We start from the raw sequence: 16,221 nt of genomic DNA on the forward strand, positions 1-16,221 counted from the left end.
AATACTTTCCTGATGCTAGGCCAAGGATCTAATCCCCTTGGCTGTGTGAATTCATCTGTATGGAGCTTTTGTCTTGCAGAACATAATGTCTCTGGCAGTGATGAGCAAACTTAGACTCTCATCCTTTGCCACCCATCGGAGAGACATAAGGTATACAGGTATGGGCAGACTTACCTTCCACCAGCCTAGATGAAGAATCCATGAGCAGGGATAGGGTCTCAGGGTTTCTACCAAAATTTCCACGAAGTCTAGATCAGAACCATCTCAGCTTGGTTTAGATAGCAAAAGAGACCAAGTGAAGGAAAGCTTTTGCATGATAGTGGTGACTGATGAAAAGGAAGGGGAGGAGATGGTGGCGAACAGAAAACACTTCTCAGTCAGATTGTGGAAGAATCTATTTGTCCCCACGAGGCACAGGGTGGAAGAAGCTTTGGTAGAAAAACATTTCCCTTCAGGTAGCAGTAGCATTTCTCCATGCCTCTTAATGATAGTATAGAGCCAAAGCTGGAAGGGAAGACAATACTAGGTTATTTCACGGTTGCATGCTATTATGAAATGGAAAGAGATGGGACTCACCTCTTCAGGAAATATGCTGACATCCTTGGTCAGAAGCTATATGATATCTCAAAACAGCACAGCAGCAGACACAGCTGTTAACCCTTCTCTTCCCTTTCTCTTTCACTCTCAAATGTAATGTCAAGATTTGGAAGAGAGGTCAATTTGAATCACAGGCTGGATCTTGTCCTTTGCACCAGGAGATTTGAATGTCTGGCAGTAGGAAAATTTCACGCACAGAGACACCTGAAGTACCTGGTCTGCAGTGAATAGTTAAAAATCCTGTATCTGGGCAGGAAGGAAGCAGCCTTGGCTACTGCACTCTAGGCCAAATGAAACCTTTTGCAGGGAGGGGGAAATTGTTGATCTTTTGAGACTAGCTGAGCACATGTAACAGAGAAAGGTATTTCAGCAGTACTCAGAGTCCAGGTCTGCTAGACTCTGCTAGATGCTGTACAAACAGGGCAAAAAGACTACTCCTGCTGTTAAGAGAGACTAGCGAGTGTGTGTGAAGCCTGCTAGAAAGAATGCAACAGTGCTTGTAGCCTTCTGGAGGCCTTTGAATCAGCCTTTGAAATATAAAGCTTTGTAATTTGAATGTTCCGGCCTAAAGACAAAAAAAAAAATGTTAAGGAAAGAAAAAAAAAAATCAAAGGAAAGGGCCATGTACATGTATGAGAAGCTGTAGAAGCAGTGAGCTTCAGAGATAAAGTTGATCCACAGAACAGCACCAGACTGACTCAGGGAGACACAGGGTCCTAAAAATTAGGCTAATAAAATTCATAAGCAGGCAACAAATGGAGCATAAGAGCATGTACTATTACACATAAAAAATCATATGGTGTTTGGCTCAGGGTCGCACTGAATGTCCTACTTGCTAATACAGTACAATTTCCTTGTCATTTACCTTCTAAAGCCTGGACAAAATCAAGCGTTAATGTACTATCCACCTTCATCTGCAACACCTTAAGAGGAATGTAAAGCTTACTATTGTGGTTCTTTATTTTTTTTGCTAAATTTGTAGGAAATAGGATGTATAAGTAATTTTAATTCAGCTGCTCTATTTCATAATAAATATTTCTAGTAAAGGTCTTTTACAATCAGTTTCTCAGAATACTGTGGTTTTCTGAAAGCCAGGTTTTCAGATCATCCCTGGATCCCAGCTCATGCTGTCAGGTTCTGTGACCTGCAACATGCTCACAGAATGCTGGAATCCTGAGAGAAGCAGTGAACATTGCTTGCAGCAGAGAGCTGCAGAGAAATTTACCCTTCTTCCTGGGCCCCTTGAGAAAATGCCGGAGAGTTTCTGCAACTGAGAAAACTAACAAAAATTGCTGGACTAGAAAGCAGAACCAGAGAAAAGGTCTTGGAGGGCACACAACAGGTTTTCCATTGTTTTTTATTTGTAGATATAAAGATTCTCATTATAAAGATTCTTCTTTATTTGTAGATATAAAGATTCTCACTGAAAATTTCATCACATACATTGATAAACATATATTTGCCTCTTTTCATCCCTTTACACTGTGAAATGCAACTTTAAGATACCTTTTAGAGCTATGGAGAGTATCTAGCTGAAGGGCCATGGAGCAGTAAATCATATAGACAGAGGAAAGCAGCTGAGTACTAGCAGGCAGGCAGCATTTGTGTGGACAGAAGTAACCTTTTGGTATGCAAGAGTGGGCTTTTGTGTCTGTGTCTATATACCTATGAACACATGTCTTGTGAGAGTCTGTAGCCTCTGAGAGCTCTGGTTTATTCATTTTTTAGTTCCTTGCTCTCTTTCTCAGTTAAGTACATCTTTACTCTAGAGAGAGACCTTTTTCCCAGCAGGTCATCTTTATCCTCACTGCTTTTTCATTAGCAAAAAGCAAGAGCCTGCAGTTTGTGCACTGGGTGTAGATACAGGGGAGGGTAGCGATACCATTGCCAAAGTGCAGTTCAGAGCTGCTGAGAGTAGGAGCCCGCAGTTGGTGAGGAGGCAGGTGCCTCCACAGCGTGGCTGAGATCCCCAGTGTTATCTGACAAGGTCATAAGCACCTATGAAGAACAGATAAGATAGGCTACAAACACAGATTCTCTCCTCACACAAGTGCTGTTTAGACAGTCACAACTAAAATTACATAAAATGTATGCATGCCACCAAGACAAACATCTTCCATTTTTAGTAGTTGTTTGTGAATAGCAGTTTATCCTAAGCATCCCAAGCCATGCACATTTAACTAGGTATGGAAAGCAGAGTGTTCATGTGAGAAAGAAAAGCAACATATTGCACAGCAGCTGTTTCATCTTCTTATAGCCATTTAAGTGTGTATCTTAACTCAAAAGTCACGTCACTTTTAATCCCAGACTACACCTTTTGCAATAAGTTCTTCCCCAGATTTCAGTACGGGCCACAGAAGCTCTGGTTTCTTCCAGTGCTCAAAGTCTTTCTTGTCCACATGCTCTAACTCTTCAAGATGGATTTCCTGTGTGTGCCAGACAGCTTTAACTGGTGACTCCTGAAGAAGCATCAGACAATAAACTCTGCAGCACTGCAGTGCAAACTGGTTTTGAACGTCATCTTCCAGAGTAACATTAGCTTGCTGAAAATCAAATGAGAACAGTTGTGAAAGCCTTACAGTGTTACTTTGATTAGCATACATTGCCTCCCTCTGTGCTCATTCTGTGCAGATGCTCCGCATGAGCTAAGCATTGAAGAATTTCATTTGTGAAAGCTGGTAGTGTTAAAGTGGGACAGGCAGGGGTCCCAGGGTCACCTTAAAGGGTCTTTTATTTACTAAGTCCTGGATGCTGGAACGTTCCAGCAACCAGAAGCTGTCTGTATTTCCTCGTATTCAACAGAGTTCTGCAGAGACCTTGACAAGGTTGAGCTTTTGAAAAGGCCCAGCAAACTTCAAAAGGAGGAAGCTGCTCTCTGGAAGCTTCATATGTACCTATCTCCTGGATAAAAAGCACTAGACTATAGTCCATTTGTATAGCAAGGGGTCTTGGAGCACATCAACAGCTTCTGCAAACTTTCCCTTGCATCCCCAAGGGAACACTGCTTGTGTTCAGGGTCTGCTCTGATATAGCATGCTACAAAAACAACAAGGCTGGTTGAAAGAGTGATATAAGAAGTTATGAGAAGGCTCAGCAGGGGCCTCTACCCACATGGCCTCTGCCCGTCAGCCCAGCAGTTGTTTCAAGTTTGGTGTTGGCTGGGTGCTTGCCTGAGCTATCATGTAGGGATATGTCCAGCCTTGTACCGTTTCTTCTGACCCACGGACTGAATTCTCAGCTCATCTTTGACTTGCCCCATCACTGTGGGCTTGCCTGGTGATTGCTACTCTGTGGCTGACCCTGATCACCATCACCAGCCCTGCTCTGCTCACCTGGTAGGACTGCACCCTCGTTAGGGAGGGCATTGCCCTGCCTCTCCTGCCATTCCTCACTGTTCCTGATGCAGTTTTGGGAAGGTTACATGTATCTCTGTGCATGCCAGCGGGTATATGTGGGAGTATATGGGCTAGAAGACCCTCTCTACAAGTGGAAAATAATTCCAAGAAGAGAGACCTGTCCTGTTTTGTACAAAACTGTGCAGACATAACCAGAAAACTGAATCTTTGCCCCTATTTCTGGGCTGTATCTTTACTTACCTTAGTAATTTTTTTGTAAAAGTCTGACTGCTGTTGGCAATAGGCATTTCTTAAGAGTTCTGTTACAATTGGCATCAGCTCCTACAAACCAAAGACAGCACAAAGCAAGCTTAGCATGTGATGCCAGCAGTGCAGCCCCTGAGTGTGTTGGGAAATAATCTGGGAAAATTGTGTTTCCCAGATCATGTCAATCAGCAATGGAGAAACTTCCAGTTTCAAGATTTGGAGGAAGGTCCTATAAAAGCAATATGCATCTGGGAAATGTCTTCTGCACTTGTTTATGTGCCTCAGCCAGCCACATAATTCAGACATGCAGCATATATCTGTGGGACACAGAAGGGTTGCTGAAGATCAACTTTCCACTCCCCCATCCCTCCCAGCTCATGACATCCCCACTGTAATCACCAGTATACTTTAACAGTGTCCCTTGCAGAAACTAAGCTCTAAATGAATGGCAGGCACAGATAGCCCCGTTATCCCACCGCCTGGTCCCAGTTACACAGAGAAAATAAATACTTGTTTGCAGTTGGCCATAGCGCAATTCAAAACATCAAGGACATTAAATATGTCTTTTTTTCTCGTCTCTATGTCTTTCTCACAGGCGTCAAACAGCTTCTACAATAGAAAAACAACAGCTGATCAGAGCAGCAGTCACAGTGAAACGGAAAGCATGGTGTGAGAAACATGGGCTGAAAACACATCAGCATTAGAGTAAATTGCAGGGTCCCTAATTGACTGAAATATGTCTTTAATACTTGGGAAATAAACTGTTTCAATGAGCTGTCTGCATGTTGAAGCCCATTCATCAGCATCTGTGGGTTCCTGCCATTACAATCAATGGTAATAATGGTTTCATCTCAGTTTTGTCCTTTAAGGTTTACCATTTTCCTTTAGATCATCTCAGAATCAGAACAAAGAGTCAGACATCAGAATGGGATGTTCTATCTAGTAGTTAAAGCATTAACCAGAAGAAAAATAGACTGATTTCCCACTTGTCCTTAATATGGGTGATAAATGGGACTGGGATTTGAACATGCCTTTTGGAAAGGCAAGAGGAGGCAGGTCTTTGTCAGTTTACTCTCTACATCACTACATAGGCCCTGCTGGACTGGTAAATAACAGACAGTAACATAGTACCCAATCCTGTCTGATATAGAAGTACTAAATACTCAAAGCCTGCTGTACTGGCTATAGCACATCAATTTGATAAGATTCAGGTTGATAAAATGGACAAGAACAAACCTTAATTATGCTTCTGCCTTTTTTATATGTCATGTTGGTTGAGTATTTCTTGAATTTTTCCCAGTCATGTAGCCTAAGCATCTCATACAATTGCACTACAGCAGACAAGCGTGAAGGGTCATTCATGTTCTCTGATTGCTTGTGCATGCTCATCGTTTTAGACAAGAGCTCGTTGTATCTAGAGCAAGAAGGGTATTCAAAAAGTTAACTAAGACAAGATGAATAAGCATAATAATAATGAATAAGCATAACTATTTTAATTAATCTATTTCAGGAATACCATATTTTCTACAATGCACTTCTCAGCTATACCATACCAGGTGGTAAGCAGCTTTTGTGTGGGAAAGAGTACTTTCATGTCTCAATTTTGCATGGTCACAGTGATCAATGAATGTGATTTGCATGTGATCAAAGAGCAGTATTTGGACTATGTCTTTGTACGCTGATTCTTTTTATTAACATGTTCATCCTGGGAACATCTCCTTTCCTTTGTAGAACAACCCAATCCATCTTCAGTTATCAATCAGTTATAAAGAGATGCTTACAGGCCAAAAGTCTGAGGAGAAGGTGCCTGCACTGCCTGCTCAGAAAAAAAGAGTCTCTAAGGACTGGAGAAAGCAAGATGTGTGTGGCTTTTCAGTGTAAAAACACACTGCATCAGAAATCTGAATATATATGTTACCGTGTCTCTAGTCGTCTGATCTTCTCTTTCATCTTCTGATTTTCTTCCTCAAGCTCTTTATGGGTGACCCTTCCAGAAAATGTTCTGAAACAGATTTATTTCAAGAGGTCTCTTCATCTGTGTTTGGTTATTGGATAACAGCAGACTTGCTCCTGCGGTATCACCAACATTTCAGCAAAAACACTATGAGGTGGGAGGGCGCAGAGCACCCAGGAAGGATTCCACATAACCAGCTTAACAACCTCCCCCACCTAGGTTTTATACTCAAAGCAAGGGCAGAGCTATCTACAGCACAAGAAAGAGAGGTGGGGCTGTGAGGATCAGAGGTGAGACAAGAGAAAGACAATGGGCTTGAAAAAAAACAAAAGTATTCTCCACTGGTTAGTATCTACGCTCATCTCTTCTCTAGTTTTCTTCATTTTTAATATCAAAACAGCACCAAACATCCCAAACTCTTCAGAGAGTTTCTGTCTTCATGAATTCCTTTCTCCACAGATATCTGGGTAATTGCAGTCTCTCTCCAGTGGGTGAAATTCTCCCATCTCCAATGCCTATTCTTTAGGTGATACTGCTAGAGTTTAAAAAAGCCCTTTCTAAATGATAACCTAGATATTTGGTCTATCACATACTCACACCATAGAACTGTTTTGTTGTTTTTTTTTTTTTTTTTTTTCCTTATCATTCACCAGTTTTTTAGAGGTTATGTTTCCTTCTATATTTTAGATCTCAGAGCAAATACATTCAGTTCTAATTAAAAGCACACCTCTTGTCCCATGGTTCTTTCTGCTCCTTTCAGAGTAAGGTATACCATCTTGTATTAATATTTTGATCTTGTGAATTATTCCATCAAGTCTCTATGCTGTCAATTAAATTACCTTCATTAGTGCATGCAGAAATATTGTGTTCAGAGACTGTCTAAATTTGGAGGTGGTAAATGTAGTATGTTTATTGAAGGAAAATGACTGGCTCTAGGTGAAAGGAGGATACTGAGAAGTGCAAATTCAGAAAATCCCAGCACTTACTCCAGAGAGCTCCCTTGTTGATGGTTGTAAGGAGGGTCAAGTTTGCTGGTCTCCTGCATCTTGGAAAGATCAGATACTGTACTCTGCCTAGAAATGGAAGAAGCAATCTATGTTAAACAAACAGACCTGGGAATAAACAAAGAATAAGGACCTGAATGTGAGAGGTGTGATCTGGATCTATATTGGTTTCCTGACAGCCTTCCATAATTAAGCAAACTAACTCACTTAGTCACACAAGTGACTAAGCTTGATCATTATTTGAGTCTAGGTCCAGGGTCTGGGAATCACTGCCTTACATAAACCCAAGTCTCGAACTTGAGTCACTCCTGAAGAAAGCTCTATGATTTCAGAAAGTCTGACTGTTTCTCCTGCTTGCCTGTCCTCATTATCAGGCTACCCATGACTGATCATCTGCAAATCCTTAATGACTCTACTGATACTCCAAACAAGATCAGAAACTTAAAATACTACAACTCGTCCTCAGTGAAATCCCAATAGGAAAGCCTCTTCTCCACAAAGCTGTGTACAGTTTAGGAAGGGTTTGGAAATCCAGCTATACTATTTGAAGTTTATTCACTCCTGGCCTTAGTTACTGTGAATGATCTATGTTTGTATTTTATTTTTTTTCCCCAAAATGTGATTCATTAGGCTGTTATTTCTTTTCCTTTACTCATGATCAACAACTTCCCTCCTTCTTCTCCATATCCCAGCTACCATGTCTTCCACTGATGCATGCTTAGCTCATGAGGGCAGTTTTCACAAAACAAACAAACAAACAAACAAAAAACATGACTGACTACACATCTACTCCAAATGTCTTCAGAGCTGCTTTTACCACCTCTCCTTTCTTTGTTGGGCTGGATGCCTTTATCTTGGGCAATGCTCTTGCTAAAGGAGCCATTACCTATTCATAAAAGTATTTGCATAGAAATGAAAGTGTATGTCACAAGATGATTTAGAATCATAGAATATCACAAGTTGGAAGGGATCCATATGGGTCATTGACTCCAACTCCTGGCACCACACAGGTCTATCCAAAAAATTAAGACGGTGTGACTAAGTGCACCATCTAAAAGCTTCTTAAACTCCAACAGGCTTGGTGCTGCGACTACATTCCTGGGGAGCCTGTTCCAGTGTGCGACCACCGTCTCAGTGAAGAACCTCTTCCTGATGTCCAGCCTGAACCTCCCCTGTCACTGCTTGATACCATTCCCACAGGTCCTATAGCTGGTCACTAAAGAGAATAGATCGGCGCCTGCCCCTCCGCTCCCCCTTGTGAGGAAGCGGTAGACTGCAATAAGGTCCCCCCTCAGCCTCCTCTTTTCCAGGCTGAACAGGCCCAGTGACCTCAGCCACCCCGCATGCATCTTCCCCTTTAGGCCCTTCACCATCCTAGTAGCCCTCCTCTGGACACTCTCCAATAGTTTCATGTCCTTTTTGTACTATGGTGCTCAGAACTGCACACAGTGCTCGAAGTGAGGCTGCACAGAGGCACAGAGCAGGACAATCACCTCCCTTATTCGACTAGTGATGCTGTGCTTGATGCACCCCAGGATACAGTTGGCCCTCCTGGCTGCCAGGGCACACTGCTGGCTTATATTCAACTTGCTGTCAACCACAACCCCCAGATCCCTCTCTGCGGGGCTGCTCTCCAGCATTTTGTCACCCAGTCTGCACATTTAGCCAGGGTTGCCCTGTCCCAGGTGCAGGACCTGGCACTTGCTCTTGGTAATCTTCATGTGGCTGGTGATTGCCAAGCTCTCCAATCTGTCCAGATCTCTCCACAAGGCCTTTCCACCCTCAACAGAGTCAATAACTCCTCCAAGTTTAGTATCATCAGCAAATTTGCTCAAAACACCTTCCAGCCCTACATCCAAATCATTTATAAAAACATTGAAGAGGTCTGGCCCTAAAATGGAGCCTTGAGGGACCCCACTAGTGACCATCCACCAGCCAGATGTGTCCCTATTTACCACAACCCTTTGAGCCCTGCCCGTCAGCCAATTGCTCACCCATCGTGTGATGTTTTTGTTTAGCTGTATGCTGGACATTTTGTCCAGTGGGATCCTATGGTAAACTGTGTCAAAAGCTTTACTGAAATCCAAAAAGATCACATCAGCTGGTTTTCCTTGATCAACTAGATGGGTGATCTCATCATAAAAGGAAATTGAATTTGTCAAACAGGACCTACCCCTTGTGAACTGCATTGTCCCCCAGGTGCACTTCAATAAATTCAAGGATAATCTGCTCCATAATTTTACCATACACTGACATGAGACTGACAGGTCTGTAGTTGCCAGGGTCCTCTTTCTTGCCCTTCTTGAAAATCAGTACAACACTTGCCAACTTCCAGTCAACTGGGACCTCTCCAGATTCCCAAGACCATTGAAAAATAATTGAGAGAGGTCCTGCAATGATGTCAGTCAGCTCTCTAAGCACCCTGGGATGGATCCCATCTGGACCCATGGATTTGTATGGATCCAGGTAGGGCAGGAAATCCTGCACATGTTCAGGGTCAACAGGAGTGCAACATTCCCACTGTCACAAGTCCTACGAGGAGCGGCTGAGGGAGCTGGGCTTGTTCAGCCTGGAGAAGAGGAGGCTCAGGGGTGACCTTATCGCTCTTTTTAGGTACCTCAAGGGAGGCTGTAGCGAGGTGGGGGTTGGCCTGTTCTCCCACGTGCCTGGTGACAGGACGAGGGGGAATGGGCTTAAGTTGAGCCAGGGGAGTTTTAGGTTAGATGTTAGGAAGAACTTCTTCACTGAAAGGGTTGTGAGGCACTGGAACAGGCTGCCCAGGGAAGTGGTGGAGTCACCATCTCTGGAAGTCTTCAAAAGACGTTTAGATGTAGAGCTTAGGGATATGGTTTAGTGGAGGGCTGTTAGCGTTAGGTTGGAGGTTGGACTCGATGACCTTGAGGTCTCTTCCAACCTAGAAAATTCTGTGATACTATTCTATTCTGTGATACAATCCTCCATCTCAGGGCACCTGGGTTCCCTAAGCCCATCATCAGCATTGAAGACAGAGGCAAAGAAGGCATTAGATGTCTCTGCTTTGCCTATGTCCTTGTCTGTAAGGTGACCATCCCCGCTGTGAGAAATTAAGTTGTGGTTTTGCAGGGTTGAAAAAAAAAGAAAACTTGCGCATATATGGTGTAGAGGAGTGTTGAGTACCTTGTGAACCTGTAGTACTCAGCCAATGAGGAAACAGGGGAGGTAATCAGGTGTTGAGCAATAGGGAATAAAAGGTAATGATTTGTTTACTATAATGTGCTCCTAATTGGCAGAACACTCACCTCTGCAATTGTGAATAAAATAGCTTCACAGAAGATCCTGTCTGAAGAAAATTATTTGAGATTTTTCTTACACCATCAAGTAGCAGACCTATGTTTTCTCTGGTCCCTCCTTTTTCTATTCACATATTAAAAAAAAAGCCCTTTTTATTGTCTCCCACAGACCTGTGTGCCTTCAACTCTAAGTGAACTTTGGCTGCATGAATTTTCTCCCTATGAACACAAACAGCATCTCTGTAGTCCTTCCACATTGCCTGACCCTGCTTCCAGCAGCCATACACTTTCTTTTTATGCCTAAGATCTAGAAGAAGATCCCTGGTCAGCTAAGTTGGCCTTCTGCCCTGCCTGCTTGACTTCCGATATTTTGGAATTGCCTGATCCTGTGCTTTTAGGAGGCAGTGCTTAAAGACTGACCAGCAATGATGGACACCAATGCCTTCAAAAGCTGTTTCCAAAGAGACCTTGTTGACTAGTTCCCTGAGCAGCCTCAAGTCTGCTCTCCCTATATCCATGTCTGAAGTTTTGGTGGCAGTTTTCCTCCTGTCACCAAAAATTTTAAACTCAGCTGCTTCATGGTCACTATAACCAAGACAGCCACCAAGTGCCACGTCTCCCACCAGACCCTCTCTGTTCTCCAGCAACAGATCTAGGTGGGCACTTTTCCTAGTTGGCTCCCTTAGCACCTGCACCAAGAATTTATCACTGAGTTGCTTTAGGAACCGCCCAGACCTGCTCATTTCAGTCATGTGGTAATTCCAGTTGATGTCTGGCAAGTTGAAGTCCTCCATAAGGACAAGGGTAGCTGATCTCGAGGTATTTCTTAGTTTCTCAAGGAATAATTCATCAGTGTCGTCATCCTAACTGGGTGGTCTGTAATAGACTTTATTTGTTTATCCCTTAATCCTTACCCAGAGGATCTCAACTTTGCCATCACCAACTGCAAGTGCCATACAGTCCAGACCCTCCTTCATGTACATTGGCACCCCACCACCTCATCTGCCCTGCCTGTCCCCCCTGAGGAGCCTGTAACCATTATTGCAACACACCAGTCACAGGACTCATCATACCACCAGGTTTCGCTGATGCCGATGATATTGTACTTCTGGGACTGAGCCAAGACTTCTAGCTTATTCCATTTATTCCTCATACTGAGTGCGTTTGTGCAAAAGCACTTCAAATGCACCTCATTGTACACAGCACCTCGTGGAGCAGACCAAAGGACCTCAGTAGAACACAGTCCCTCTGATTAAAGCACTATCAGAAGGACAGAGGCAAACATGACCTATGCCCCTGATCCTTTAACCAGTCACCCCAAAGCCCTAAAGTCCCTTTTGATTGCTCTTGGATTTCTCCTTGCTACTTTGTCATTACCAGCCTGAAAAACCAGTAGTGGTTAGTAGTCAGAGGGCAGTACCAGGCGAATGACTTTCCTGGCAATGTCTCTTACCCAAGCCCCAGGGAAGCAGCAGATTGCCCTGTGGGTTGGGTCTGCACAGCATATCAGGCCCTCTGTCCCTTTCAGAAGGGAGTTCTCCATGGCAACAACCCTACTTTCTTTCTTGATAGAAGATGTAGTGATGTGAGGGGTAGATTGCCTTGCCTTAGGCATCCCTTCCAACCAGGATGGGCTTTCGTCTACATCACTGTTTTGACTGTCAAGTTCTAGAGCCTCATACCTGTTACGTAAGGCTAGTCAGGAAGGTGAGGTGGGCAGGGAGAGGACTCACCTACCACCCAAGCAGAAACCTTCCCCCCTTGTCCTAGGTCCCCTTGTACTGCCTGGTGGGATGGGGGAACCTTTGTCTATTGTGTAGTGGCTGCCCGGTGGGATAGGGGAGCCTTTGTTTCTTGTGTGGTGGCTGGCTCATCATTGTGCCTCAGGGTGGGTAGAGTATTCTTCCACCGGTCATTTTTCCTCTCTGACTCCCTGAATCTCCCTCTCTGACTCCTCTCTGACTTGATTTCCTGTAATGTACCCTGTACCTTGATCTGTACTCCAAGACAAATCTGTCTTGGATCTCAAGCCTATCTATGAAAGTGAAACCAAACAGGACAATGAAAGTTTGGACCACCCCGCAGAACAGTTCTGATAACCAAGGTTGAGTATGTTTTCGTGACCGTTGCAGCAACACATGATTTTTCCCTCATATATATTCTTAAAATAAAGAATCATGGTACTTGTTGCAGTTCTCCAGAAATTGTAGTCGACTCTCAATTCTGTCACGCCAATCTCTCTTCTCACTGTCCATCAGTCTATTGGGGAAGAAAGAAATTATAAGACACATTACAGTCAGTAAGAAAGAAAATGTTCATTAAAGACCTATGAAATGCATAAACTAAGATTCCTCCCTCCAGTTCCTGATCAGCTTCTAGCTGATTTAAAAAAAAAAAATATGAAAAAAAGAAATTAAAAAAAAAAACTATGGACCAAAACTTCTAAAGACTGTGTTTTGCCAGGTAGGTGGTTTGTGATATTCTGAGTATAAGGACAAGGCAGAGCTAGCACTGCAAATAAAATACTCTCAAAATGTAAAAGCTGTATGCTATATGATGCAGATTAAACAGCTTCCGTAAGCTGGCTCTGGGTTCCCAATAAAGCCCCCACAAATGTTGGTACTAAGCCAGAGACACCCTTGTTTAGCTTGTTTGTAACTTCCTGTCCAACCTGTACTTGCATACACTAGATGGGGGCCCTCATCAGGGCCCTCATTGGTTTTAGGGCAGAGAAGGGACTGCTCTCCGTAGGGCATTAGTGCCAGCCACCAGCAGGTGAAGAATCTGCAAATAACTCGGTCCTCCCTCCTTTGGAAGCAAGGTTCAGCAAGGACTGGGAAGCATGGAGAGCCCATACCAGTCCCGGGGAAAGCACTATTCTCTCAATATTTTCAGTGTATCCCAAGGTTAGGGAAATCATCCGGAGACAGTATCCCTAAAACAGAGGTGAACTTTCAGAAGGTTGCAGACAGGACATTGAGATTTCTTCTCTGGGGACTCTCACCACTCGTCAGACCCCAGTGTTAGCCCTCTGCTTTCTCACATAGCACACTCTTGCCAGACTGAGGACAGAAGGAAAAGGTGTGACAAAAGACACCTGCAGGTTAGGGAGGAACAGAGTTTGCAGAACTGGTAGAGAAATCGAGTGAGAAGGCTGGAGAAGCGAGGGAGCTAGGGAGAGCAAGCACACTGGACAGTTGTGGCAGGAGGGAGAGGGAACAGGGTCCCAACCAGCTCCCCCACCCTACTTACGTGTGGCCACTTAGAGTACATTTTTCAGGCTTAGTACAGTTATTCCTGTTGAGGCATGCTCAAAGGATTTGCTTGCAGGACCCTGGCAACAAGGAGGCCTTGTCTGCTTGGACAGACCCAGGCTTTTCCTTGCTGAAAGAGGAATGTGGTCAAATCCTCTGCTGGGTTTCTGTCCCACAAAGCAGAGAGCCCCCTCAGAGCTATGAGGAAGGGCTGTGTCTTCCCTGGCTCCAGTGCCAAAGACTGTGGAGGAAGTGTGTTTGTTCCTGTGTGTGCATTGCTCCATAAACACCAAGTATATGGTTTCCGGACACCCCTGCACAAACCTGGCCAGTAATATTCCCAAGTATCTGTCAGCAATACTAGAGCTTGCCTTGGCCTGCGGGTCTCTAGCTTCTGCTACTGAAGGCATGGTGGGAAGTTGGGGGAATCAAACAACACTCTTTTGAAAGAAGAAACCTGGCACACATATGGGCACCATGAAAACTTATGCCCAAAACTGTACTGTCACAGGAAACCTTTTCTTGCTTGCTTGTTTGCTTTCCTTCCTTTTAGGGTTAAGCATGTCTGTGTCCCAGCCCATGCATGCCAAAGCTGGGCCATGCAAGGGATGGCACTAGGCTGGAAACTAGTTGTGTTGTATTTTTCTTGGTGGTACTGCCAGCCTCAACAAACTATGGTTTTAGGGTAGGTAACAGTCCACATGGATCTACTTTTATCTCTGTAAAGAGCCCTCGAGTTTCCCTTCCAGCCAAAGAGGTGACTATTGTCCTAACACTCCCTGCCATAGAAGCTGGGAACATGAAGGACAATGGTAGAACTGCAGGGGTCCATAACTCTGGACCACCAGAATGAGGATATTTTCTGGTTGCCAGACTCACCTAAGTTCTTCTTCCACCTTCTCCAGCCTTTCCATCACATTGGTACATAAGGCCTCTGTATTTGAAGTCATGTTTCCACAGGCTGATTTTTGCCATGAGGTATTTAACATTCCTCTGAGGAAAAAAAAAAAAGAAAAAAAAAAAGAGAATTCTTAAAATGAAGGGAAAAAAAGATCACACACTCTAAAGAGGTATCTTATAAAAGACAGCCAGCCTCATGAACAGATACTCCATGGCTACATCCATGCTAGTGAATAGATCAGAGCCGGGATACAGGCTCCAGGGCACACGATGGCACAGAACACTCCTGGATGCAGTTTTGGCAGAAGTGAGCTAGCCCTGTCCCGCATGATGCCAAGCACAGTTCAGGGGACTGTACAGGCCAGGGTTTCCTACACATAGGTGGAAGATTTGAGCAATCATTAGGGCTGGATGAAGTGGGCAGGATAAAGGGAACCCTCCCAGAAAAGAAACAAAACCCAGAACTATAGAGTGTGGGGAACAAATGCAGGTGGCTGGTGTGCTGAAATCAACTTTGTACGGTATGTGTTGTTTTTGTTTTTAATAGAGAAGAACAAAGCAATATGTTCTCAAGGTGATTTTAATTTCTAACCTGCTCTGTGCCCCATTTCCCAGTGTGAATCCCAAACATCAACTGCTATCACAAACGCAATCCCAGGTTCAGGTGCTCCTGCAGCTGGGATACAGGTAGAGCAGACAGCAAGCTCCTTCCCAAAGCAAGGCAGCATCAGGGGAAGCCTATGCATTGCTTTATGCTGATCGACATCTACATGACCTCTGCAAGGGGCTGTCCTGCCCCTCTCTCCCAGGACTTCCCCATTCCTCTCCCGCTGAAATGGATTTTGGATTTATTTAGTTGAGCGGCTTGGTTTTCAGCTATATTACTTGATTTCCAGCCTTTAACTGAGGACACTTTTTTTTTTTTTTTTTTAATTTGAACTCACCATTTCAGTATAAAATCTGCATTTAAGATTTAAGTCAGCCTTCCCCCTCAAAATAAAGGAGTACAGAGAGGGTTCCCCTAAAGTCTAGGATCTGTTACACTGTTTATATTGTTCTTTCAAATTTATTTTCCTTTCACATGCATTTAAGGTGCGCCTTATCCTTTGGAGCAGAATTTGATCATGGGAGACTGACTGACCCTGTGACTCCTATGGGAAGCTCCACAGGACAGGAGGTAGGAAACAAAGCTGTTTGAAATATTTCACTCAGGAAATGTTTGAAGTTCCCTTCCTGCAAGCCCCCAGACCTACTAGGTCTAAGTTTGAACTTTAAGTTTAAAGTTTGGCTGGAGACAACCCCTGTGCAACATACCTGTCAACTTCTGAAGTCACCTCTTTAGGATAAGTGTCCATATAGCCTCCGCACATCCCGAGTGGTTTGCAGGAAAAAAAGCCAGGTCCATCCATGAGGTTACAGGAGGAGAAAATGTTCAAGTGAATGGCAGCACTGTGTTCCTAGGAGCGCAGAGAGCAAATGCAAGTGCTAGGGAGTTTCTTGCTTACATACTGTGAGTTTCAACCCCCCCTTTTACAAGAAAGGGTACTGTTTCCTGTAATTGATGTCAGAATCAACTTCCCTCCAGTCAGTAGCCAGTAAAGACAGGGTGGGGGTGGCTTCATGCTGCAGTAGTAGCCAGAA

At 44.0% G+C, this 16,221-nt stretch overlaps 1 protein-coding gene across 1 annotated transcript; it reads right to left on the reverse strand.

Annotated features, from left to right (window-relative positions):
* Positions 1–2,021: 2,021 nt before the first annotated feature.
* Positions 2,022–16,043, reverse strand: LOC116497819. The gene is made up of 9 exons (XM_032201762.1): positions 15,895–16,043; positions 14,560–14,673; positions 12,611–12,685; positions 7,140–7,226; positions 6,118–6,201; positions 5,436–5,613; positions 4,710–4,808; positions 4,194–4,274; positions 2,022–3,140 (listed from the first exon to the last, which is right to left on the reverse strand). The coding sequence occupies exons 1-9, from the start codon at positions 15,987–15,989 to the stop codon at positions 2,895–2,897; spliced, it is 1,059 nt and encodes a 352-aa protein (XP_032057653.1). The 5' UTR covers positions 15,990–16,043; the 3' UTR covers positions 2,022–2,894.
* Positions 16,044–16,221: the final 178 nt, after the last annotated feature.

Source organism: Aythya fuligula, chromosome 1, assembly GCF_009819795.1.
Source record: "Aythya fuligula isolate bAytFul2 chromosome 1, bAytFul2.pri, whole genome shotgun sequence".
Classification (NCBI taxonomy): domain Eukaryota; kingdom Metazoa; phylum Chordata; class Aves; order Anseriformes; family Anatidae; genus Aythya; species Aythya fuligula.

Coding starts and splice junctions, on each gene's coding strand:
- LOC116497819 (XM_032201762.1), bottom strand. CDS start 15,989: ATGGATGGACCTGGCTTTTTTTCCTGCAAACCACTCGGGATGTGCGGA. Junction 4,809..5,435: donor AAGGCAGAAGCATAATTAAG/GTTTGTTCTTGT, acceptor TTTCTATTGTAG/AAGCTGTTTGACGCCTGTGA. Junction 3,141..4,193: donor TTTACAAAAAAATTACTAAG/GTAAGTAAAGAT, acceptor TTTGATTTTCAG/CAAGCTAATGTTACTCTGGA.